The following is a 23793-nucleotide window of genomic DNA, read 5'->3' as shown; positions in this document are numbered from 1 at the left end:
CTGGGGGCTTTGGCCTGGCTTTCTGAGCAGGAGGCAGGCCCCCTAGTCTGGGGAACCTCGCCTGTGGAGCCAGCGTTTTGCCCCCTCCCCCCACTTTTGAGTCAGCAGGTTTCCCACAGTCGACATTGGCTGATTTCAGAATGACTGCCTGAGGCTGAGGTGAATCAGCCATCACAACCACCACTTTCCATTTTCTCACTGGGGGAGGGAAAGGCTCTAAGTTTTATAGCTACCAGCTTTACACAGATGCCTGCTCCCGGACTGGCACCGGGAGGTCACTCAGAATGAGCTTCCTACCTCCAAAGGAAGCCTTCAGACTGACCTGGCAACAACTTCCCCAGACCTCTGGTCCACTCAGGCCCCACACTCCCTCTCTCTGGCATGTTGGGGGACCTGATTCTGTACAGTTCCAGGTTCTCAATTTGTAAAAAAGGGCCCCGCCCCCTGGCGCCAGAAGCCAGGGACTTGGCGCCTAGGTGCTAGGTCTCCTTGGGCTCGTCCCCATCCCAGGTCGGTACCTTGCTTCTGGTTGATGTCAGCCGGTGCAGATGTGGGGTGTGGGCTGCTGAAATGTTCATAGAGAGGAGAGAGTTGGGGGACGCCATGGGCAGGCTGACTGGCCTTATTGTGCTGAAAAACAAGAAGGGTGGGTGAATGTGGGGAGACCTGAGGAAGACAGAGCTGGGGCTATGCACACAGGCAGAGCTCGATGAACTGTGTGGGCAGCCCAACTGTCAAAGGAAAATGGGGGCAGTCGAAACCACAGACCTCACGGGAGGGGGCACCCTCAAGGCAGCCGTGTCCAGTGGCGCAGCTCGCCCCCCCCGCCCCCCCCACCCCCGGGACTTTGCCCCAGCAGCCCCACCTCACAGACAGCCGCTCAGGTTTTGTGTGCACTCCGGTGCAGGAGGCACATCTCCCCCGTCCAGTCAAGTCTTCCTGCCTCCCAGCCTCAGAGATCCCCGATTTCTCAGAGACCCGTGGCTTGCTCACAACCTCTAGCCCCAGGCATCTGAGAACATGTCCTACCCCAGAACAGCCTGGAGAGCTTTCCCATTCTGGCCCCCCGACTGGAGGGCTTGAAGCTGACCCTCTGTACCCCCTCAGGCTTAATAGGATTTGTTGACACAAGGAAGAGCCCCCCTCAGGGAAGGTGGGGCCAGGCTCCCCCTAGGGCCAACCCACCCAGCCCCCGTACTTCCTGTTTCCTTAGCACCGCAGGACTCTTACTTTTCACACCAGTCACATGGATCTGTCATGAGATGACTCAGGCTGAGAAGGGGGCTCCCCACGACCCAGCCACCGGGAGTTGCTGCTCAGAGGCAAGGCCCAGCTCTGCCTGTCCTCAGCGCACACCTGGAGACGTCAGCTACCACTGAGGCTCAGCTTCTACTCAGAAAAGTCTATCTTCTGTGGGGACGCTGCTGGCCGGGAGCACAGCCCAGGGACTTCCCAACCACGGCACAAAAGAAACAGGGCATCTGTGGGGCAAGACCGTAACGCAGGCCGTGGCCTGGGCGCCTCCCATCCTTCGCAGTGGGTTGTTTCCCACTGGGTGACTTCAGCCAGACTCTTGAACATCTCTGGGCTTCAGTTTCCTCTCCTGAGAAATGGCTGGGGTTCATGACCCCTTATCACCAGGGAAGGTTAGGGGCAGCTCATGGTGGCAGACCTGGCACAGGTCCCTTGGCACTGACTGTCGGGGTCCAAGGTGAGGCTACGGGGAAGGCTGGGCGGGAGGCTCCCAGCAACAGCCCTGGCTGCCATCTTCCCCACATTCCTGCCTCCAGGGGAGCTGAGGCTAGGCTACAAGCTGCACCCTTCCCCTCAAGGCCCGGGGACGGTGCTGACACTGCGTCCTCTGTCCTCTGCTCATCCGTCTGCCCACAGGAGCAACCTTACAGTAATACCAGGGCCAATCAGCCTCCCTTGGGCCGCAGGTAGACGGCCTGAGGTCCCAATAGCGGTGGCTCCTCTGCGGCTGGTCTCCACCTGGTTGGAGCACAGCCCCTTCCTGAGCCCGAGGCCTCCCTTCCGACTGGAGCCCCCACCTGGCCTCCTGGGGCAGGGCAGGCCGGCAGCCCTGTGGGCCCTGGGGAGGGCAGGGCTCTCCACCATGAGCTTGAGGAAGAGCGGGCCGACCACGTGCACACCCTAGTTCGAAGTGTGGCCTTCAAGGACTTCCAATACGTGAGCATCCATTTCCTTGTCAAACGATCACAGGGTGGTTGTGAGGATAAAGCGGGCAAGTACCAAAGAGCTCAGTTCCTCGGAGGGTAGGGGATGAAGGAGGAGCACGTAAGAGGCCCCCATGCACAGGCGCGGGGGGAGCGCCGCCGTGCTCCCCGCCCTCCGGTGCCGGCCGCACACAAGTATGCCACGGGTGTTGCCGGGAGGCGGCCGGCACTTCTGGCAGCACCGCCTGGGGAGGACGAGGACAGGACCACGGAGTCCCCAGGCCTTGGGTGCTGTGGCTTCCCTGTTGCCTGAGCAAGCTGGGGAGGCTCATGCCACTCGCAGGCTTTTCCTTTATCCCCAGCACTGACGCGACGGTGACAGGTTGAGAGTGCGTGGCAGTGGCAGGTGGAGTGTAGGATCCTCAGGCCTGCAGGTGGCTGGCAGGCGGGGCGGGCTGGTGAATCCTTCATACACCGAGGACCTGCCACATGCCAGGCACGGCGCCCTGCACTGTAAGCCCACGCTCCTTCCCACAGGGTCCCAACGGGCTGCCCTTTGTCTCCCCTGTAAATGCCCCCCGAGCTACCACCTCAGGTCTCACCCCCTTGATGACAAACCTCAGCAGAGCTGCCCGCACTCACTGCAGTGCTCGGCTCTCGTCCTCCCGCCAACCCAGCCAGTCTCTGCCCTTTCATTTCATCGGCTGACTTGTCAAGGAGCCCAGTGACTCGTATATTGCTGAACAACGTGGGCAATTCTGTCTTCATTTTACCTGACATCTCGGTAGCCTTGGACACAATGGATTTCTCCCTCCTCCTTGAAAAACTTTCTTCCTTTAGCTTCCAGAATGCTACACTCTCCTGATTTTCCTCCAACCTCACAGGCTACTCCTTTTCAGCCTCTTCTCCCCTCATCCTCTTGCTGACTTGACCTGAAATTGGCTCTCGGCTCTCTACCCTTCCTCCCGTCCAAGCTCACGTCTTTAAGTGTCTTCATCAGAAGACTCCACATTTGTATCTCCAGCCCCCACTTCTCCCAGAACTCCTCTCCAAATGTCCACGCAGAAACTCGCCTGAAAGGTCTAAAATGCTACCCGAACTCAACATGTCCAAAGCAGAACCTCCGACTTCCTGCCTCAAACACTCCTCTCCATCTTCCAAAGTTAATGGCAACTCCATCCTTCCAGTTGCTCAAAGGTTTTGGAGTCATCCTCGACTTTTCTTTTTCTCTCACACCCATTCAATTTGTCAACAAATCTTAATGGCTCCACTTTCAAAATATATCTAGAATCCACCCACTTCCTCCTCCCTCCCAGTCCCCCCCCACCGGGCCACGGCAGTCGCCTCTCACCTGGATGATGCAGCAGCCCTCTGCACCCCATCAGGCCTCCATCCGCCAGCCTCACTATCAGATCATGTCGTGCCTCTGCCTGGAGGCGCCAGCAGCCTTACCTGGGCCTCCAAAGCTCTACATGCTCAGGCCCCCACTCCACTTCGAACCCCGTTAGCGTGCCCTCTGCTCCTTGCTCGCTATGCCCAGGACTTCCCCTGGGTGCTTCAGCCTCCAGCCTCCTTCTCCAGTCACTCCAGGAATCATTTTTAAGTGTGCCATGATGTGAAGTCGGTTGGGAAGCCCAGCTCTAGGCTTGCTGACCTTTGCATTGACCTTGTCACTACAGGCTCCTCGGCCAGTCTGCCCCTTGTAAACTGAGGATGAGAGTATCAGCCATGCCTACCTCACTGATCACAGAGGCAAAACTCCTGCTGTAATCCTAGAATTTTGGGGAGCAGGAGCCGAGGGCCTATGACGGTGGGAAGCTTTCTGGAAACTTCAGGGGCCTTTTCATCCCGATAGGTTCCCAGCACACTGGCAGCCCCGCCCAGGCTTCATGGCAGTCAGAGACGGACTCCCTCAGAAACCTGCGACCCTGGTAGCAGGTATCCCACCATTCCTCACCCGAGGGCACAAACACCTGGAGCCCCGGCCCAGTAGGTGGAGTGAACACCCTCCACAGGTCCCTCCAGACCAGGGGACTTTCAAGTCTAATCTGCTTCAGAGAAGGCCCTGCCATCTAGCCCTGGTTCTGGCTCACTGGACCTCAGGGCTGTAAGCCTGGCTGCAGCTCTGTCCCTGGAAAGTCTTAGGAACAGAGCCTGGGGTCCAAGGTGCCAGCTAGGAAGGCAGTCCGGAGTCCCACTCTGCCCACAGCGAGGTTTCTCAGCAAACCAGCCTCCCTGAGGAGGGCTAGTTTTGGCCAGGAAGCCCTGAGAGAGGGCTAGAGCTGACCCTCTTGGCCGTAATAGTTAGCCCCAGGTTGCAGCACAGCTCAGGCTAGGCCTAGGAAACCGCAGAATCCAGCTCAGACTAGACTCTGGCCTAGTATGTATGGATATGACAGAGGCAATAGGGAGGGGTGGGGGCGTTGCCTGGTGGACAAAAGGCTCATCCTGTCTACCAGCCTTGCCTGGGAACTGGGGAAAAGTCTCATTAAACAGGAGTCTGCAGCCAAACCACAGGAGAGGTGCCAGGTGGGCAGGGGTTGGGCAGAGAGCCTGCCGGCAGCTGGAGGCCGCAAGGTAGCCAGGCCTCCAGGCCAGGGTGCCGAGGGCCTGACCAGTCAGTCCTTCTCAAGTTCATGCAGGCTGCCCTTTGGCCTCCCTCCCCGCTGCCTCCGTGCCTGGGGATGGCAGCCAGGGGGAGCCGTCTGTTCAGCCAGTGGAACGTCCCACGCTACGGCCTGAGCACAAGGTTGTCCAGGGCCAGGATGCCCAGACAACAGAGAGGGGTCGCCTAAGGCTTGGTCATGTGTGGGAGCCCAGGGACGGAGCTCCCTTCCGCTCCTTCCCGCTGGTGACTGTGCTCGGCCTCCAGGGAAAGGACCCTGAGCATCTCGATGGCACCACGTCATCTTCCTTCCCTCTGAGCGCCGAGTGCTGAGCAGAGCTGGACACTCAGTGCCCTCAGCATGGTGGAGGGAATGTATAAATGCAAGAAGGACGCAACAGCTGTCCATACTCCTTGATCAGACACCCCGGGGCCCCGTCCTCGTCCCCCCTGACTCCAGGATGGGTCTAGGAGTCCGGGGCCATGTGGGCTACAGTCTCAGCAGAGGCGGCCCTTCCTGCTGCCATGCTGCCCTTACTGCTCTTCCCGAAGCCGACCCAAAAGCTACTGTCCCAGAGGTGGGCCTCCTCGCGGGGTATGCTCGTTAGCCCATGCCCGGAACCCCCTCACTCTGGTGCCCCAGCATGCCCTCTTGCTGAGCACGCTGGAGCCAGGAAGGGGCCCAAGGGCAGGGCTGGGCCAGCAGAGGTGGCAACGAGGGACTCCTGAGGTAGGTCTCCTCTGCTCTGAAGTTGAGCCTGGGCCTGGCTGGGCTGCCCCCGCCTCCCCTGCTCACCCCCACCTCCACTTCCTGCAGGCTCAGGTGAAAAATAAACACAGTCTGCATTTTCCCTGCAGACCGCAGCAGCGGTCTGCTTGCAGGCTGTGTGCACCGAGAGCCCTTGCCACCGCCAACAGAGAAACTCCCTCGCCTCCGACGGTTGACTCTGAAAACCCCCAAGCGCTTGAGCCCCACAACACTTTCCCAGCGAAGAAAGTTGCTGCTTCCTCTGGCCTCAAGCCTGAGGTTGGGTGAGCACGTCAGGCCTGACCAGGCTCTCCCGAGAAAGCCTCCTGTGGTAGGGGGCTGTGCCAGGAGAAACCCAGCCATCCGCTCCCACCCGCCACACATGCACCAGGATTCTCCTTGATCGCTGTTGGCAGACACATTCAGTCAGGATGTATTTACTGAGCTCCCACTATGTGTCAGGCTGAGAGCAGCATCTGCTAATGACAGCTGCATGTTTACCATGTGCTAAGCATAGTTCTGAGCACCTTACAGAGTTTAACTCACATACCCCTAAACTGAACCTATGAAATAGGTACAATTACTATCCCCATTTGATAGATGAGGAAAGTGAGGCACAGAGAGGTTCTATAGCTTGCCCACGATCACACAGCTAGTAAGCGGCAGAGCTGGGATTCCACCCACTCTGCTGCGAAGGTCCTGTGGTTCTCATGAACTAAACGGGGAGCAGGGGAGGGAGTGCCAGTCCTAAACCCAGTCTCTTCCCTTCTTCCTCCTGGCTGGTCAGAGTTACCAGAACCAGTGCTTCTCTGAGCCTAAAAATGCTCCAGCAGGTTCTGGGACCCTTGGGATGGGGCTTCTGGCCACACCCCCTGCCTGCAAGGGCTGAAGGCACCAGGAGCCTGCCCGATGGCGACCACTGGACACGGCCCCCAGGGCCTTAGGCCACATCTCCCCTGCTCACCATCGCACAGCTACACCCCTGCCATGCCCAGCCTCAGGCCTGCTCTTCTCCTGCCCAGGTGCCCAGCTCTGTTTCTTAGTACCTCTACCCAGCCCTTTCTCCCTCTCCTCACAACTTTCCATACTTCCTCCTGCTCTCTGCAGACTGGCTTCTCATTCTGACCTCAGTCTAACAGTCACTTCCTTGGGAAGGACTGTGACCTGAGTGGGGTTCCACCAGCCCAGCAGGCAGAGATGCCCCCTTGGCACAGAGGTCAGCCTGGGGGTCCCGGAGAGCAGACTCGGCTTGTTAGTCACTGCTGCCTGTCCAGATTCTGTCCTCAGCAGGTTCACTACGACTTGTGGAATGAAGGCCCCTAGAACTCCTGCATGCCTCACCCACACATCTGCCACGGAGCTGACTTCAGTGTCTCAGCTACTGGCTCCTGGGGGTTTCCGATGCCTGCTCTGGAGCTGGCGCGAGGCTCTTGGAGACAAGCCCACAGAAGCAGTGGCAGACCCACACCTCAAGCCGCACGTTCCTTCTGGGGCAGAGGCTGACTAGACAGGAAGGTGGACTATTGATAGTTACTTTTCTGCCACATGTGGAGGTGACAAACTGAATCCTGTAAGTGCCACGTGTGACAACCAATTCGAGGCAGGCATTACCCTTCCCATTGTACCATGATGGAAGTGAGGTCGAGAAAGTTGCCTGCAGTCACACAGCCCTCCAACAAGGCAGTGCTGGGGGCCCCTTTCTGGGCTCTTGGGGTCTTCAGCGACACCAGGGAACCAGTCTCATCTTTCCCCTCCTCTCACTCCGTGCTTCAGCCACTGAGGGCTGCTGGCCCCGAGGGCCCTGCTCCCTCTGCCTAGAGAGCTCTCCCCCGCTCGGCTTAGCCAAGTCCCATCCATCTTCCAAGCATCATCCTAAATGAGACTTCCTTCTGGACGCCTTTCCTGCCCTCCCTGTTCGAGCAGGGGTCCCCTACTAAGGCCCACCAGCTCTAACACTGACCTGGCTTTGCTGTGCTGTTCACCTGTCTTCATGCCCTCCCTGAGGTGTCTGCGATTGTACCCTGAACTGTTTGTTACATAAATTAAAGCCGGGCTCTCAAAGTTGGGTGTGTAGTAGTACAGGTGGGTGGGGCCCTCCCAGTGTGAGCCAGCGTTTAGGGAAGATGTGGCAGCACTGGACAGCACCCGGGCTGGGGCGGGGGCTGGGCACAGGGTCACAGCAGCACACAGGCGGGGAGGAGGCGGGGCCACTGCTTGGAGTCAGGGACATCCTGCCTGGCACCTGACACCCCAGGTCTCCTCCTACCCCATCTTCTCCTGCCTGCAAAGTTTGGGAGTCAGCATAACCAGCCAGGGGTGGCCCGTTAGCTCCGTTGGTTACAGCGCGGTGCTCGTAACACCAGGGTTGCCGGTTCAATCCCCGCATGGGCCTCTGTGAGCTGCGCCCTCTACAACTAGATTGAAGACACCTACTTGACTTGGAGCTGATGGGTCCTGGAAAAACACACTTAAAATAAATAAAAATTAAAAACAAAAGAATGACCAAGCACAGTCAAAGCCAGGGCCACCACTAGTTCATATGGCGCCCTTGTGCTAATGAGAAAAAGTACCCCTTCTTCTAGACAGACACCCAGGCCCATGCCAGCACACATGGATGGGGGAGGAGCATAATGCAGGCTGGGTGTCATCTACCCTCGCTTAGTGGCCCTGCTCAAAAGGTCCCCACATTGCCAGGCTCCATCCAGAGCCCAGCCCTGGCCGTCTACTCTGCCCTCGGTGAGTTCCTCCAGGCTCCTCCCTGAAACAGGACCATCAGGCAGCCCCACAGCTCCCTCGGACCTCTGTGTCTGGAGCCGACGTCTACTGTCCATCACCATTAAGCACCACTTGCTTAAGTGCTAAGGAATCTGTCCCACTGCTGAGTGGGAAGCTTCCCCAAGGCCTGAGACCATGAGGATGAACTTCCCAGAGGCGGGCAGGCCCCCAGACCTTTCAGAAGGGACTCGCCTATCTGTCAGGCAGGCCTCGATTTATGGGCTCCTGCAGATCTACCCCAGCGAGGCGCATGCCCTTTTATCCCCAACCCCCGCTCTGGGCCCTGCTGCCCAGGACGTGGTGCTCTCCTGAGGACGGCCCGCCAGCTCCCCGCCCACAGTGTGCTGGACACCTTGTGCCAGACGCCCACCACAGAGCACGGAGCTGTGGCCGGATGGCCAGGCGAGCTGGAGGGCTGGGGGATGGCTGGACCACACCCTCGTGGACCAGGAGGCTTTGGTCCCGCCCGCCAGCAGAGCTGTTGCCATGGTTGCGCAGAGCCCTGCCAGGTGCGTGTGGCCAGTCCATCAGATAACAGGGCCCTGCCACAGCAGAGGTGAGGACCGGAGTCCCTGCATGCAGCCTTGGCAAACCACAGGCCTGCTCTAGACCCACCCAGCCCCGAGGCACCCTCGGAGCTGTCTGAGCCTCACTGAGCTGAGTGGCCTGGCCCACGGCCTCCCGTGGTTTCTATGCATTCGTTTGTGTTTTCCTTCCTCCTCTTTGAGGTGTACGCCCCTCAGGACAGGATGTTTTTAGAGGAAAATATAAGCTTCCGGGAGCTGATGCAGCCGAGCTGCGAGCTGATGCTACAACACACTGTCTGGAGACTCTGCAGCAGCCTGGGGGAGCCCCCTGCTGAGACAGTCACTCACCCAGCTCGCCCGCAGCGCCCGGCCAGCCAGGAGCCCGCCGTGGCCCGAGGCACGAGGCAGTCCAGGACACGTCAGAGCAGTAGGGCAAGCAAGGCTCTGAGGAAGGAAGCACTGGAGGGGCTTAGAGGTTTTATTCCCCTGGGAGCAGAGCCATGTGGCTTTGTAGAAAAGGCAAGAAGAAAATGGCAGAGGTGCAGACTCAGAAATGGCAGCCCCCCCCAACCCCAGCCTGCTGCATGCCTAGCGCATGGCAGAGTCCCTCCCCCACAGGAATCCCACCAGCCTTCCCCACCAGTCTGTGTTGTGTGTGTGCAGATGAAGAAATGGAAGCTCAGAGAGGTTAAAGGACTTGTTCGAGGTCTCCCAGCAAGTAGTGCCAGATCTGGGTTTGCATTTAGCCCTTTGGGTTCCTGGGCAGAGATCTTGACCACTCGGTGACAGACCTCCCAGGCCAGCTGGCAGTGTGCCAACATGGACACAGGTGAGGCCCAGGAGCCACATGGTCTCCCAATTCCTCTCTCTCCTACACTGGCTCTCCAGGCCACTGGAGACTTGGGATCACCAATTTTGCCAGCAACACCCTGCCAAGAACGTGGCTCTGACCCCCACCTAGCCCTATGTGAAGGGTGCCTTCTCCCCGTGCTCATAGGAGGGGATTTGGGTTCTCAGTCCTAAATGACTAAAGGAAACCTGAGAGGTCATCTTCCTGCAGGGTCTGGCCCGTGCTCTCCCCTTCCACGTGTGAGAAGCAGGGACGAGACAGCCACTGGCAGCGGGGTGGCTCTCCCCAGGGCTTGTCTAAAAGGGTAAGAGTGCCACCTAGGAATGAGAGCTGGGACAGCCTTGCCAGGGCCCAGAGGGGTGGAGGCTGATGGTCAGCAATGGCGCGAGGGTGGGAGGGAGTGACTTGGAGATCTCATCCCCCGTCTGGGCACTGCATTCCTGCCAGCTTCAGAGTAGCAAAGACAAGACGGGGTCCCTGAGTCACCTGGTCTGTCCAGCTGCCTGTACCAGCCCCAGGAGGACACTTCTGGCTTGGGGTCATGGGACGCTCATATGGATCTAACCCGTGCAGCTACTGCCAGTTCAGGCCCTTGGGGCTCAGCCTGGACTCAGTCCAATGGTTTAGCTGAAGGGAATGAGGGCAAGGAGTGGAAAGGAGCTGCTGGAGGCTTCAGGCCCCAGCGAGCTCCCAGCCCAGCCCCTCAGCCCAGTGTAAGCGGGGAGGGCAGGGCTGCTCCAACTGCCACAGGGGCCCTCTTGCTAGAGTAGAGCCTACTAGCGAGGCTGAGGTAGGGGTCCCCAAACCACACCAAACAGCTCTTCCAGATATACACCTGGGTGTAACAGTATAAAAATACAAGGGAGAGGGCAAAATGCCAAATTCCTAGGGGTGAGGTGTGGGGAGGGATGGGGTGAGGAAGCCAAAGGGACCCAGCTGTAGCTCTAAAACCCCTTTTATCAAAAACGGGTGGACACATGTTGCCTAAGCAGCAAGGTAGCCTGGTGGTAAAGGCAGGGAACAGAGGTAAAGGCCTGGGTTCAAGTCCCTCTTCCAGCACTTAGAAGGTGCCAGTTTCTCCGTGCCTCAGGGGCCCCATCTGCACAATGTCCACATCTCATGGCACTGATGTCAGGATTAAGTGAGTTCATAATGACAAAGGCAAGCATGTCCCTAGACCAAGGCTTTTCAGGAAAGCCAGCCTTTCTGTCAAGCTGGGGCCACTGGCCCCCGGATGCCTCTGGACTGCTGCCCGACTGCTGTTGGGCCCAACTGCTGAGCTCCTGACTGGCCCTCGATGACCAGAGGCAGGGGGCAGGAGGCAGAGGAGGGCAATGATACAAAGAGAAACTGCTCTTGAAATGCCCAGGGGCAGCTCTGATTCCCAAACAGCTTTCCCATTGGTGGGAGTGCGGCAGGGGGCACACTCGGGGGAGCCCTGGGCTTCCCCAGTCCAGCCGTTCTCAGTGACTCAGGGCCTAGAAAACCCTCTAACCCCACCCAAGAACACACAGCGGAGGGCACCTTCCCAGAGAGGTCCAACAGTGAGCTCTGAGCTAAGCTAGGACCGGGTGCTGTCTTTGTCATGTATCAAACCTGATTCAATCTTAAATGTCATTTATAAACACTTTTCCAGGTAACGTTTATTCTAGAAACCCTGGTTCCTGCCTCCAACCAAGAAACACAAACTTTCTGGCCCTGGGATGGCTCTCACCAGGGCCAGGCGTCCAGTGAGGAAAGGGTCCAGCCCTGACCCAGGCCCAGAACTATGAGGCCACACCCAGCGGGGTAGTGAGGGCCGAGTCTTTCCTTGGAGCCAGAGGATTCCAGCGGGATCCAGCTCATAAATCCAACAGGAGTGGGGTAACGCTCAGCTTCTCCGCCTGTAGTGCCCGTCTCCACACATTCAAGAGCAAAGGGCCAGACCAGTGAGGAGCGTGGGCTTTGAGGTCAAACAGACCTGAGTCCAAGTCCTGACTCTGCCAGGTACTCGCACATTCTAGATTAACCGCTCTAAGTCTCAGTTTCCCCGTCTGCAAAAGAAGAGCACTACAAGTATCTACTTCCTTGGCTTCTTGTAAGGATCTTGGTATTGGAATTAAAAGCCCCTGGCACAGGGGGCCTGGCACTCGAAGTTCTAGACACATGCACTACTGCTGTGGCTGTGCCTCTTTCAACAGTTGTTTCCTGAGCACCTACCGTGTGTCGTGCCCTATGCTGGGCACTGCGATTCCAGCACTGAAGAGGACACATGTGGGGACACATGTGGCCCAGGCCCTGCACATCCTCGCCAGCCCTTTTGATCTGAAACAGCATCCTTGAAACCACACCTCAACATGGCCATAAACCCTGCGGCCTAAGCCATCCCAGCTTCATCTGTCCCCACACCCTGTGGACTGTGGTCACCCCCCAGCCCCACCCATGGGGTTGCCCACCACAGCTGGGTGGCTCCTGGGCTGCACACTGATTCAAAGCCTGCCAGCAAGCTCTGGGGTGGCTGCCGCAGCCTGGCACACACTCAGTGGCCACGCCGCCTGGACCCCCGGCTGTCCCCACCAGAGACCTCAGTGCTGCTGCAAAGCTCTCCCCGGGCTGCCTCTCTCAGCGTCCCCGAGGGCCCACCCACCCTCTGCCTGCCTGGCCACCGGGCCAGCCACAGAGCCATCTGATTTGAATGAAACTTCAAACTTAATGACTTTCATGCTGGTTATTTAAAACGCAATGTAATTTTCTTAAACACCCTATTATTTCCTTTGATAGCTACAAAGCTTCCCCCAATCCCATAAGCATGTTTATTTTTAGGGCAAAGAGTGGTTTGCAGTTGGTCATGGAGACCATAGGGAGAAGGAACCCACAGAAAGCAGGGCAAAGAGTCAAGCCTAGCAGCCTGGCCGCCCACAGCCGCCCTCCCTTCCTGCTGGGCGGGCGCTCCACCGCCACCACCGGGTCCTGGGCAAGCCCCTGCCCTTCTCACACCAGCACATCAGCCAGTGGCCCTGCTGTCCAGCATCTGACCGGAGCCGAGGCCGCTTTTCCTGCTCCCCCTCCACAGGGCCCCGTGTCCTCATGGTAAGATGGCTCCAGTGGCTTCCCATGAGCTTCCATCCCCTGGGCATTCCAGGCTTGGACGGCACTGGGGAGACAGTCCTTGGGGCCACCAATCACCCTCGGCTGCCTCCTCCTGGCTCCTCCAGACAGGCTGCCCTGGGTAAGGCCTTGGGGCCTGAAGCTCTGACCAGCTAGATGAGATCTGTGCTCAGATAAAGTGGCCCCAGGCAGTGGCTGCCCACGCTGGGAGGGTGGGTGGGTGTGGTGCTGCCAGTTGGGGCTCCCTGGCAAGGGAGGTGGCCTGGCGGTGGGTGTGCGTGCAGAGGTCAGTTGAGCCTCACCAATGCGGGGCGTCTTCTGGGAGTGGCTATTTTTAGATCCCAGGCTTTCATGTGGCCGAATGATGTGGAGTTTACAAAGCATCTGTAATGCGTTTCAGATGGCGGCCCAGCAGACAGAGAGGCTGGGCCTGCTGCCACCAGAGCCAGGTCAGAGTTAGTCAGAATACCCTGAGCCTGGACTCCTGTCACCTGTCCCTCCTTCCCTGATGAGGAGGATGGCCCTGAAGCACCCCTTGCAATGCCCAGCAAGCCCACCTGAGGCCCAGCCAAGCAGCAGGCCCCTCCAGCCAATACTAACTGAACCTGAGACCCTCCAGGGCCGGGGGCCCCACCCCCACTTTAGAGGGGGAAACTGGGACCTAGAGAGGTTAACAGATTTGCTCAAGGTCATACAGCCAGAGAGGTGGCCCTAGTGCCCTGGCTTCCTTTTCCGTTGTGACCCTGGCCTCAGACGCAAACAGGGTTTTCAAGGAAGAGGCAAATTGCCAACCCCGGCTAGGCCAGCACAGACGTGCAGCCCTACGTATGCAAACCCCACTGCCCACTGCTCCCTGGGGCCACAGCCTGCCCAGCCATGCCTGCAGCCACTGCCGCACACCCGTCCTTTGGAAACAAACAGTGTGGGGCCCAGACAGCTCTCTTGTCCTTGGAGAAAAAGAGTTGGTTGCTTTAATGGGAGAGTGAGGGGGACAGGGGGAAGCTTATTTGGCTTCCTCGGATCTCGGGGCAGCTCTCTGGCTGTGGAGTTGGCCATGGCATGAAGGCTGTGTGTCACCAGCCTCCCTCTGGGCTTTAAAGCCATGTCTGCTGACACAACCCAGGCAAGCAGTCTCCATGGGTGGGACAGGCTACCCGGGCCGCCTCCCCAGAGGAGAGGGCCGGACTCACGCCCTTCTCAGCCCCACACCAGGTCAGGGCCCCTATCGAGCAAGGGACAGTCTCTCCACCCACCAGGGGACTGAGCCAAGGGGAGCCCCATGTTCCACAGGACCAGAAAGGGCCAAAACCTCTGATCAGAACAAACCTACCCAGCTGCAGCTCAGAGACTTCCTGCGCGCCAAGGCTGATGCGGGCCACACCTTTTTAAGGGAGGGAGGCGGCACCCAGGTCCGAAACCCCAGCACCATAGGTCAGCGAGCGGAGGGCGGCCTGAAGGAAGAAGCTAACAAGGCCCTGGGTTCTCAGAGACGCCCTCCCCAGACTCCTGGGACCTGGGAGTCCTGCTAGAGACACGCCCATGAGAGAGGCGCTCTCTGCATCCTGGCTGACCACTGGGGTTCAGTTCCCCTCAGTAAACGGGGCCAAAACCCTGGACTTAGGACCCTGGAGAGAGAGAGACTGCGAGTCAAATGAAATTATACGCAACGGAAACTTCCATTTCTGAGGCACTGCTGCCTCTCACACGCCAGCGCTCAGGTCTCCCCGAAGCCCACCCCCTTGTACTGCTCCAATCACCCCTGCACCTCCTAGCGTCCACCCTGTTCTAGCCGCAAGCTCTGCCTGCCTGGCCCTCCATGTCCAACTGAAACCATCTGCTGGTGGGCACCCCCTGCCCATTGTGCTGCCCACACCCTGCATGTGCCCACGAGCCCCTCCCAGGCTCCGCAACCAGCACGGCCTGTGCACGAGGGTCACATGCTGGGCCCCGGTGCTGGCCCCCCTTCTCCAGCCTCACCTCGTGCCCCTGACAGACCTGCGCTTCAGGCTGCCCTTCCAGTGACCAAGAACACACTGATACCTGCCTCACCCCTCTGCTCAAGCTGTTCCTGCACACCTAGAGCATTCTACCACTCGCACCTGCACAGACCTCCCCTTTCAGGAAGCCTTCCTGGCTGCCCTCTCCCCACTGGCCTCTCTCCCTCCTCAGCGCCTTTATCAAACTTGGGCAGAACCTCAAAGTCAACTCTGAGCCTCCCGGAGTCTCTGCCTCGCCTGCCAGGACAGCCCTGGGAGGGCAGAGGTGGTCGCCCTCTCTGTGCTGAGCCAGGGCCAAGCACCCGAGTGCGTGTGGGGAGCTCAGTAAATGCCAGCAGGATCTGGACCCAGGATTCTGGGTTTAGCAGGCAAAAGACGCTGACTGGCTGAGGGGGGGGCGCATGACGGGCTCCAGTTCAGCCTCGGCTTCAGGAGCACTCTGCCCACTTGGCTCGGCGTCCTTCACAAGGGCCACTTACACAGGGGCTTCCACTCAGGAAGCACCTACTATGTGCCAGGGACTTCACATACACTATCTCAGTCCATTCCACAGTAACCAAGGAGGAAGGAACCCTCATTAGCCTCACTTTCAGATGGATAAGGAAACTAAGGCCCACAGGGCTTAAGAAACTTACCCAGGGCCACTCACTCAGCCAAGGACTGGCAGATACGGTGTTTGAGGGTGGACCTTCCATCCCTCTAAGGGGCCTTGGACAAGTCCCTTTCCTGCACTAGTCTTACTGTCCCCACCTGCAGAAGGAGGGCTGTTACCCGAGGATCTGGGCACTGCTGTTGGGGGAGGAGGGCCCTGTGACCTGATAAAACACCTGTTTCCTCCAACGGAGTCTTGTTTGTACACAGTGGCAGGAAGCAGCCAGTCACAAGGTACGAGGGAGTGTGACTGCATGGCTTCAGGACTGCAGTGCCGGGGGAGGCTCAGCACACTGGCTCCCCTGCCCCTCCGCGGGGCTCTGCCCACCCTGGTCGAGCTTCACCTCATCGGTTGTTCGACGTGAAGCCAGGGCCTCTGTAGTCCATTCTTAAAGCTCAGCTAAACCTCGTTTCTTGCAGGGGTGGGGTGGGGTCTCAGGAGACCCAGGAAGGCATGGGCTGCTGGCAGCCTTGGGGAGGGCCACCAAGCCCTCCCCAACTTCACACCTGCCTCTTGGGGCACCTGGGAAGGTGGGCAGAGATGGTATGAATGCCCCCATTTGACAGCTGTGGAAGCTGGCTTGGTGAAACCCTGGTAGGGCCAGGGGAAGAATACCTGGGTCCTAGTGACCAACCCAGGGCTTTCAGCCCTTCTACCCTGCTGAGTTAGAGGAGTAGGCAAGTGGCCCGAAAACTGCAGCCCCTGGGGACAGGGTGGGGCAGAGGTCTGCAGGATAAGCCTCCCTCCTCGTGCTTTCCTGGCCCTGTAAGGCATCGAGGGGGCACTCACGTCCCACCTTGGGCGCTGCTGAGGCGGGCTGCAGACTTTCCAAATACCGCAGCCAGTATCACGCAGCCTCCCAAATCAAAAAAGAACGCAAGTCAAAGGAACTTCTAAGCCCCACTGCCACCACAAACCTACTAAATGAACAAGAGAGGGAAGTCCACGTTGGCCAGGCCCAGGCTTGCACAGACCCCGCAGTAAACTGGGCTGCAGGGAAGCCAATGCTGCAAGTCTGCCTCCCTCCTGACCCCGTAATTCTCCTTGAACACTGTGCTCCAGGAAAAGAAGTAAAATGGCAGCTGAGGACTGATTTGTACCGAGCATCATTCCCACTGGTAGAGCCGGCAACCTGTGAGCAAACTGGAAGCCACATGAGGGATACAGTCAACAAGAGGGATAAAGCCAGAAGCTGTCCGTGGGCAGTCGGGGGTGCGCTGCAAACACGCACCCTCACACCGAAGGAAGCACGGGCAAGACACGAGGGCTGCGTACAGGCTGCGTGAGCGAAGGTCTTAGGATGGCTCACAGGCCAATGACCACACGGGTCTCTTCCCTTTTTTTTTCTTACAAAACAGCGTAAGCCCCCAGCATGGGAGTCCACGCGGGCCTACCAATGGCCCCGGAGGAGCCAGGACAGCAAGGGAGAAAGGACCGGCCATGGCCAAAGCCCCACCCCGAGTCCAGGCCATGCCAGCACCTTCCTGGGCACCTCCTGTCCTCACTCAGACTCTGGAAGGAGGGCTCACCACTCCCCCTGTGCAGATGAGGACACTACGGCTCACAGGTAACTTCTGACAGACGGGCTACCTTTGGTCTAAGCATGGCAAGTGCATCATACAGCAGTGCCAACTGCTTGGCCTGAAGAGCTGCCAGGGCGGCCGAGGCAGCCAAGGCCCAGGGGCTCGACAGAGGGTACCACTCGGATGCTCAGGTCTCTCTGAGGAAGTGACATGTGAATTAAGCCCTGAATAAGGAATGAGAAGGTGGCGGCCATGTGAAGAGCTGGGGTAAGAGAATTCCCAGCTGAGGAGACGAGGGCAAAGGTGCTGAGGTAGGAAAGACTCTTGTTGGCTGTGAAGCGCATCACGACACTGGTGGCTGCTCTTGAGGGAGAGAGGATGAGTATGGTGCCGACAGGGAGGGCTGGCCACCCAGGCACTCGGGCTGTGCTGAGTGGTTTGGACTTCACTCCAAGAGCAGTGGGAAGCCATTGCAGGAGTTAATCAGCAGGGAGATGGGATCTGCTTTATGCTTTTATAGGACCCATTTGGCTGCTCCGTGGAGCCTGGATTGGGGGTTAGGGTAGAGGTCAGGATGCAGACCAAGGTAGAGGGAGCCTAGAGGAGGCTGTTACTGCCATCTGGGTGAGGCATGGCGATGCTTGGGTTTGGGGGTGGTGACTGAAGTGGAGAAGTGGACGACTTGGGATGTTTGGAGGGGAGCCCAGTGCCTGCCAGGCCCGTCTGCAGCTGTCGGACAACTGCACCTTCAGGAGCTGCTCAGCAGACCCGCTTCCACAGCCCAGGCCCAGGCCAGCTCTGCCCAGGACACCCCCAGCCAGACCTTCTGTGACTCCACTCCTCTGGCCAGGAAGGAATCTGAGGCAGAGGCTGGTTCTGGTCCAGCTGGGTGCCCAGCCTGTGCCAGCCTCCCTTCTAACAAGCTTCACTCCAACCAGGGCTGGGGAGCAACTGTCACCAACCCTTGTCAGCAAGGCCGTGCGGCGTTCTCTGAGGGTGGAGGACTGTGGCGGCTGGGTGGTGCATCTCTGCAGAGCTCCCTGGATAGGCTGGCCATGCGTCAGCAGCACTTCCTTCCTCTGAGTCTTGCTCAGACCCTCACCTCCTGTCCTCCAGGGCTGGTGGCACAGCCCTCATCTGGACCTCACACCTTGGAGTCAGGTGACATAAGCCCATGGCCAGGAGCCCCAGCATGAGTCCAATGATTCAACTGGTCTCCCCTACCCTGGAGCTGATACCTGACCCCTCGCTTGGGGCACACCCCGGCAGCAGGAAGGCTGTCAGACAAAGGGAAACAGGCCCAAGTGCCTACAAGAGTCAAAGGCTCAGCCTTTTTTTTTTTTTAAATACTGCGATGTAATTCACATACCATAAAATTCACCATTATAAAGTGTACAATACAGTGGCTTTCAGTATATTTACAAGGTTGTACAACTTTCCCCACTGTCCTCCAGAACCTATTCATCACCCCAAAAAGAAACCCTATAGACAGCAGCAGTCACTCCCCAGTCCCCTCTTCTCTCAGCCCCTGGCATCCACTCATCTGTGATCTGTCTCTATGGATTTGCTGATCCCGACATTTCAACTAAATGGTAAAAGGCTCAGCAGCCTTCCAGACCACAGGTTCCAAGTGGAGCCCAAAAGAGGGACCAGAAGAGCGACATGGCCTCATATTCTTTTTGAGACGAGGATTTGCAAACCGTCAGTCCTGCATATCCAAGAGCCTGGGTTTCCCTAAAAAGCGATGTCTTACTCATCCCTAAAGCCCCTCAAAGTCTTGCCCAGAACCAGCCCACTGCCCACCTCCCCACCCCATCCCCACCCAGGTTTCAGAGCAAACAAAACCAAACCAAACCAAACCAAACCAAAAGCAGGAGGGGCTACTGCCCTACCAGTAACCGTCCGCAAGCCCACATAAGATGCCTGACAAACATCAGCCATGAAATAAACTTTGACCTAACTCCCCTTCCCCAAAGAGAGTTTATAAGAAGCCAAGTACCAAAAAGAAACAAACTTTTTGGAAAAGAAAATCGGCCTCTGCTTAGTGGCAGTTGTGAGGCTGTCACTTGGCCCGTTGCTCCTGGCTAGGTTTGAGTATGGCCGTTCTGAGGGGCCCAATGTGGTCGCCACATGGGGCATTCCTCCCACACGTGGACAGAGCCGGTCCCGCCATGGGTTTCCCCCACTGTCCAGGGAAGCCGTTGACCTTGAGTTCCTCAGCACAACTGCTGACCATTTGGATTTTCTCAGAGGCCCAGTTCTAAGGCCCATGGCCAGGGGCTGGGCAGCGAATCATCTGTGCCCTGAAAACAGGTTCAGGAAAGCCCAGCTTTTGGAGAAAACCTCCTCAGAGCCGCGGCAAGGGGCTTCTGACCCACGTTAAGAGTTATCCTTTTTGATTTCAGACACATGAACCTTGAATCCCACGATAAATGTGCTCCCAAAGCATGGGATCAATCAATTTTGCTTTTTAAAACCCAACCGCATTTTAAACGTTACAACTCTTCGGATAACACAGGCAACCGTTCTTACTTGCTATTTGCTTATAACTATCGAGTTTGCTTAAAAGAGGCTCTGCTACATTCATGCATATCTTCCCCACCCAGTGTCACCCCAACTTAGGCCCTTGCCTCTGTCCTTGTCACCACCCACTGGAGCAGCTGGCACCAGGGCACAGAAAGTCAGTGCCAGAGCCTGTCCTGTGTTCCCAGAAACCAGGCAGTGGGAGGCTGCAGCTGGCTGGGGAGGAGGATCGGGGGATTCGCCCTCATAGGAGATGGTGCGACACGTAGAAATGCACCCGCTGTAGTGTGAGCAAGACCCCAAAGCTAGGAACAAATATATGATCCAGGCCAGGGGAACGGTGCTGTGGCCGTGTCGCTGCCCCTCTCCCCTTTCCTGAGGGCTGGAGTTGGTCCTCCATCCGCCTCCTCTTTGACCAGTGTGAGTGAAGACGCCAAATGGTCCCATCACCACACCCCTAGAGAATGAGGCTGTCCCTCTCTGGGCTCTCTCCCACCACTTGCCCACGCCATGAAAGGAACTCAGAAACACTGCTTTTCCTGCACCACTGTGAAGCTGGAAGGGAGCCTGCCCTGCTCAGCCTGTTCTTGGGCCCAGGCCTTTGGTTTGTCACGGCTATCACAGTGCTCTCAGCCCGACCAGCAAGCAACTCACCTGCCAGTAGTTTGGCCGTGGTGGGTCCTGTCAACTTGGCCCCAAATAGAAGGGTTTACTTTTTGTAGGGGGCCCAAGAAGCATCTTTGTTAAACATCTGGAGTGGAGGTCTCTGGGGAGAGCTACTCCATTAAGTGGAAAGGTCAGTGGACAAACCCTCTCCCAACAGACTTGGAAGGAAGCAAACACCTCATAGATGGAGCCAATCAAAAGCAGAAAGTCAGATGAACAGAACACTCATTCAGCATGCTCCTTCTACAAATGAGAAAATGAGGGTCCAAAGGGCAAGGCCCTCATTTCCTGAGTCAGCAGTCTACCAGGCTTTCCATCCTGGGTCTCTGGAGAGAAGCCTCAATGTCTTCTCACTTCCCACTAAATTCGGCATGAAACAGCTCTCAGAATCAACCCTCCTCACTCCGGATTGGGAACAGTCTGGCAGTCACCCTCCTCCCTCTGGGTGACCCCACCACTAGCCATGTGAGTCTCCTACCTGCACTGGGCCTACATTTGCATCCAACACCACCCACCAGACTCCCCCAAACCTTTTATGTACTCTAGGAGCTCTCACCTCACCCCCAACTTGGGCCACCTGAAGACAATCTGAAACACTAATCTGAATTTTGTTTCAGTGCAGCTTTACTGCTCCAAAGCACTCAGAATAGGCCCTTCACACTTGGGGTCAACTGCACCAATGGGCAGAAAAGCATAGTTTGTAACGATCATGACATCGTTACAAAGCACTGGGTACTTCAACATACTTAATTTGCAAATTCATTAAACAGGCCCCTTAACAACATATTGATTTGAAACACCTCTGCAAACCCTTCTTGGTGCGTTTGAGACCAAGCCAGCTTCATAAAAACCCACTTTCCATACATGTTCAGCGTCTTTCTCTGACAAGGGTGTAGTCATGCCAATAAGGATAGAACAAGCAGAGCATGTTTCTCGCCCACCCCCAGGAGAGCTGAAGTCCATCAGCTTTTCTGGCGGTTCCTCCAAGCACCAACGCTTGGGGCATTGGCCTTTTGGGAGAGGGCCAACTACAAAACTCACAGCTGGGACCACACTACCCACCGCCACCTTCGGGAGCGTGGGGGTGATGTGGTTTCATCTCAAAAGTTCTCCGAGAAGACCCCACCCCAGCATCACCTAGCACCAGGACGGGGCCTGCACCTGCTTGTGAGCAAGCTGGGAAGACAGGACACCCCTACAGCTAGCGGGCGCCCTGGGGCCTCCCTCCTGCCTTCAGCGAGGTACTCTGGTTCAGCTCCCCTTGCGCACCAATGGGAACAGAGACCAGAGCGGAGTTCTCACGCATCGATTTTGCTGTAGGCAAAAGTCACTTCGTGCCCACGCCTCACGTACCTGGTCAAGGAGGCAGCAGCCACAAGGCGGGCTGGGCTGCTGGGGCCACTTACCAGTGGGGGCTGCGGCTGGGGGTGCTGCCCTGCTCCGGAGGGGGGTGGGTAGTGCATGAGCAGATTGAAGGCAGAGTAGACGGTGTCTTTGTACATGCCGCTGGCGCACTCAGGGGCCTTCAGGCCTGGAAAAACCACAGCTGGGTCAGACACGCCAGCCCGGGCGACTCGGGCTAAAGGCTGTCTGCTCTCGAGAGAAAAAAATAAGAATTGCTAAGGGGACGCCGTCAAGTTGGTGACTTGAGAAGGTATGGGCTGGGGGTGCAAGCAGTGCCAGGTTTTGCCCAAGAACCCTGAATCCAGGCCTCTCCCAAGCGGCCCCTGCTTGACTCCCACCCTGCCAGGCGGCCAAGGAACCTCCGCCAACGCTTTCTCCTCAAGACAGGGGATTAGTCAGTCACCTGGGCAGGAGGGGAGGCGGAGATGGCGGGGGTCTGTTTACTCCTATAAAGGTCAGGGCACCGGAAGTGACTCGAGCCCGGCGGCGCCCGGGAAACCCGCCCCCCACACTCCCACCCCCTCGGTTTTACCGCCTCCTGGAGCTGTAGTTGTTGGGGAGGCAGCACCTCGGCCCCCTCCCTCCCATGGAGGCCGGGCCCTTGGGGGTGGAGGGGAGCCAGGCGGTGCAGAAACTCACCGTCCTCCAGAGGTTCTGGAAGTTTGTCGGGGAAAAGTCTCTGCGAAGTATGTTCCCGCCCGAGTGCCTGCGGGGAGATACACAGGGGCCGTGAGGGGCGCAGGGAAAGCTGGGGGCTGGGGGCCAGGGCCAGGAGGGGTTCTGCGGGATGGAGACTCCGAGAGCCGCGGGAGGGAAGGGGGGGTCAGCGCGAGCCGAGGCCCGAGCGGCGGCCAGAGGGGAGGAGCGGTGCGCAGGCCGGCGCTCACCTCCGCCCCGACCTCGGCCTCGCCGCGGGCCCCTGCGCCGGACCCCGGGACCCCGGCGCCGCCGGCCGCACCCTCGGACTCATTGACCAGCGACGACTTGAGCTCGGCCAGGTCGCGCTCGGGGCCCGCGGCGTTGTCGCGGCTCTTGTCGTCCTGCTCCTCGCCCTCGTCCTGGAAGGCCAGCAGCTCGTCCGGCGCGCCGAGGTCGTCGCCGCCGCCCGCGCCGCCCCCGCCCGAGTCCAGTTGCGGCATGGTGCGCTCCGCCCGCGGAGGCGCGGGGCACGGGAGTGAGGGGCGCGAAGCCGGCCCAGGAGGTGGCGAGCCCGGAGTCCGGACCTCCGAGCCCGGAGCGCGGGCTGACTCCGCCTGGGCGGGCTGCGGGCGCGGGGCGCGGGCGCCAGGCTCAGCGGCTCCCAGAGCTGGCTGGTCGTAACATCAAAGGCGCCGCCGCTGAGTGCGGGGGGCGGGGCGGGGACGCCGGGGGCGGGCCCGGACGATGGGCGGGGCCAAGTCGCCCCGCCCCTCCTCTCTAGGGAGAAGCCACGACGCGCCCAGTGGGCATCGTCTTAAAGGGCTCGCTCTCCCTTGCGTTACCTCAGTGATGCGTTGGACGAGCCTAAAAGGCATCATCTTTCTCCTGAAATGCTGGAACTTTAAAGGAGATCGCGAATCCCCTTCCTCACCTAGTGATTCCCGCCCCGCGCCCAGGTTTCAACCCCAACTGCGGAGAGTGCAGGTCCCCTAGGCTCTTGAGCCGATTTGGAACAGGAGACAAGGTGTGAACTGTGTCTATCTCCGGGCCCAGTACGTCCTGGGCTGGGAGCTGGGAGCCTCCTAGAGCTTGGGGCTGCTCGGAGGCTGTGCCCAAACCACAGATTGGCAGGTTAGGTCCCCTCAAAGCCCTATTCTCCAGCCTTAAGCCAATCTAAGACCTCTTTCCTGGCTGCCCACTCACAGCGCGAACTCAAGCGTATACTCGTCACACATTTATTGAGCGCCTGTTGCATGCCGGGCTCATACAGCACACATCCACGAGGGCCTCTCAGCCATGTGGCGGCTCCGAGGTGCGAACAGCCAAGTGGACGGGGAGGAAGGACCCCGCCGCCCCATGGGGTCACGCCCTCCCCATCCCACGACTCTCCCAACTCAATTCCACGCCTAGAACCTGTGGCCCCGGGATGCCAGGCTTCGGGCAGACAGGTGGGCTGCGGGTTTCGGAAGAGGGGTGGGTCGTGCGAAGCAACAACACAGGAAGTCGCATTCCCGAAGAGCCCATTGACTCCAAGCCTGGTGCGGGGATGGGGGTGGGGGGGCTCTCAAAATCCGGGATGCAGGGTGCACAGCCGGCGGAGCGCGGGAATCTGGGCCAGCT

The 23793-nt window shown here is 58.6% G+C and overlaps 1 protein-coding gene across 6 annotated transcripts in view; it reads right to left on the bottom strand.

The window, feature by feature from the left end:
* TCF7 (transcription factor 7) overlaps positions 1-22824 on the bottom strand; it is a 31709-nt gene extending 8885 nt beyond the window's left edge. For 4 of the 6 annotated variants that reach the window (XM_033096955.1, XM_033096957.1, XM_033096953.1 and 1 more), the window contains exons 1-4: positions 22422-22824; positions 22174-22240; positions 21537-21661; positions 519-630 (exon numbers count right to left, since the gene is read on the bottom strand). In XM_033096955.1, the coding sequence (XP_032952846.1) occupies positions 519-630; positions 21537-21661; positions 22174-22240; positions 22422-22673 (556 nt within the window). In that variant the 5' untranslated portion in view covers positions 22674-22824. The remainder of the gene's footprint in view (positions 1-518; positions 631-21536; positions 21662-22173; positions 22241-22421) is intronic. The other 2 variants (XM_033096956.1, XM_033096958.1) reach the window with 2 other exon arrangements.
* Positions 22825-23793: the final 969 nt, after the last annotated feature.

The sequence above is a fragment of the Rhinolophus ferrumequinum genome, chromosome 24 (assembly GCF_004115265.2).
Source record: "Rhinolophus ferrumequinum isolate MPI-CBG mRhiFer1 chromosome 24, mRhiFer1_v1.p, whole genome shotgun sequence".
NCBI classification, from domain to species: domain Eukaryota; kingdom Metazoa; phylum Chordata; class Mammalia; order Chiroptera; family Rhinolophidae; genus Rhinolophus; species Rhinolophus ferrumequinum.
Note: the sequence above shows the minus strand (reverse complement) of the source record. Positions and strands in the feature narration are given on the sequence as shown.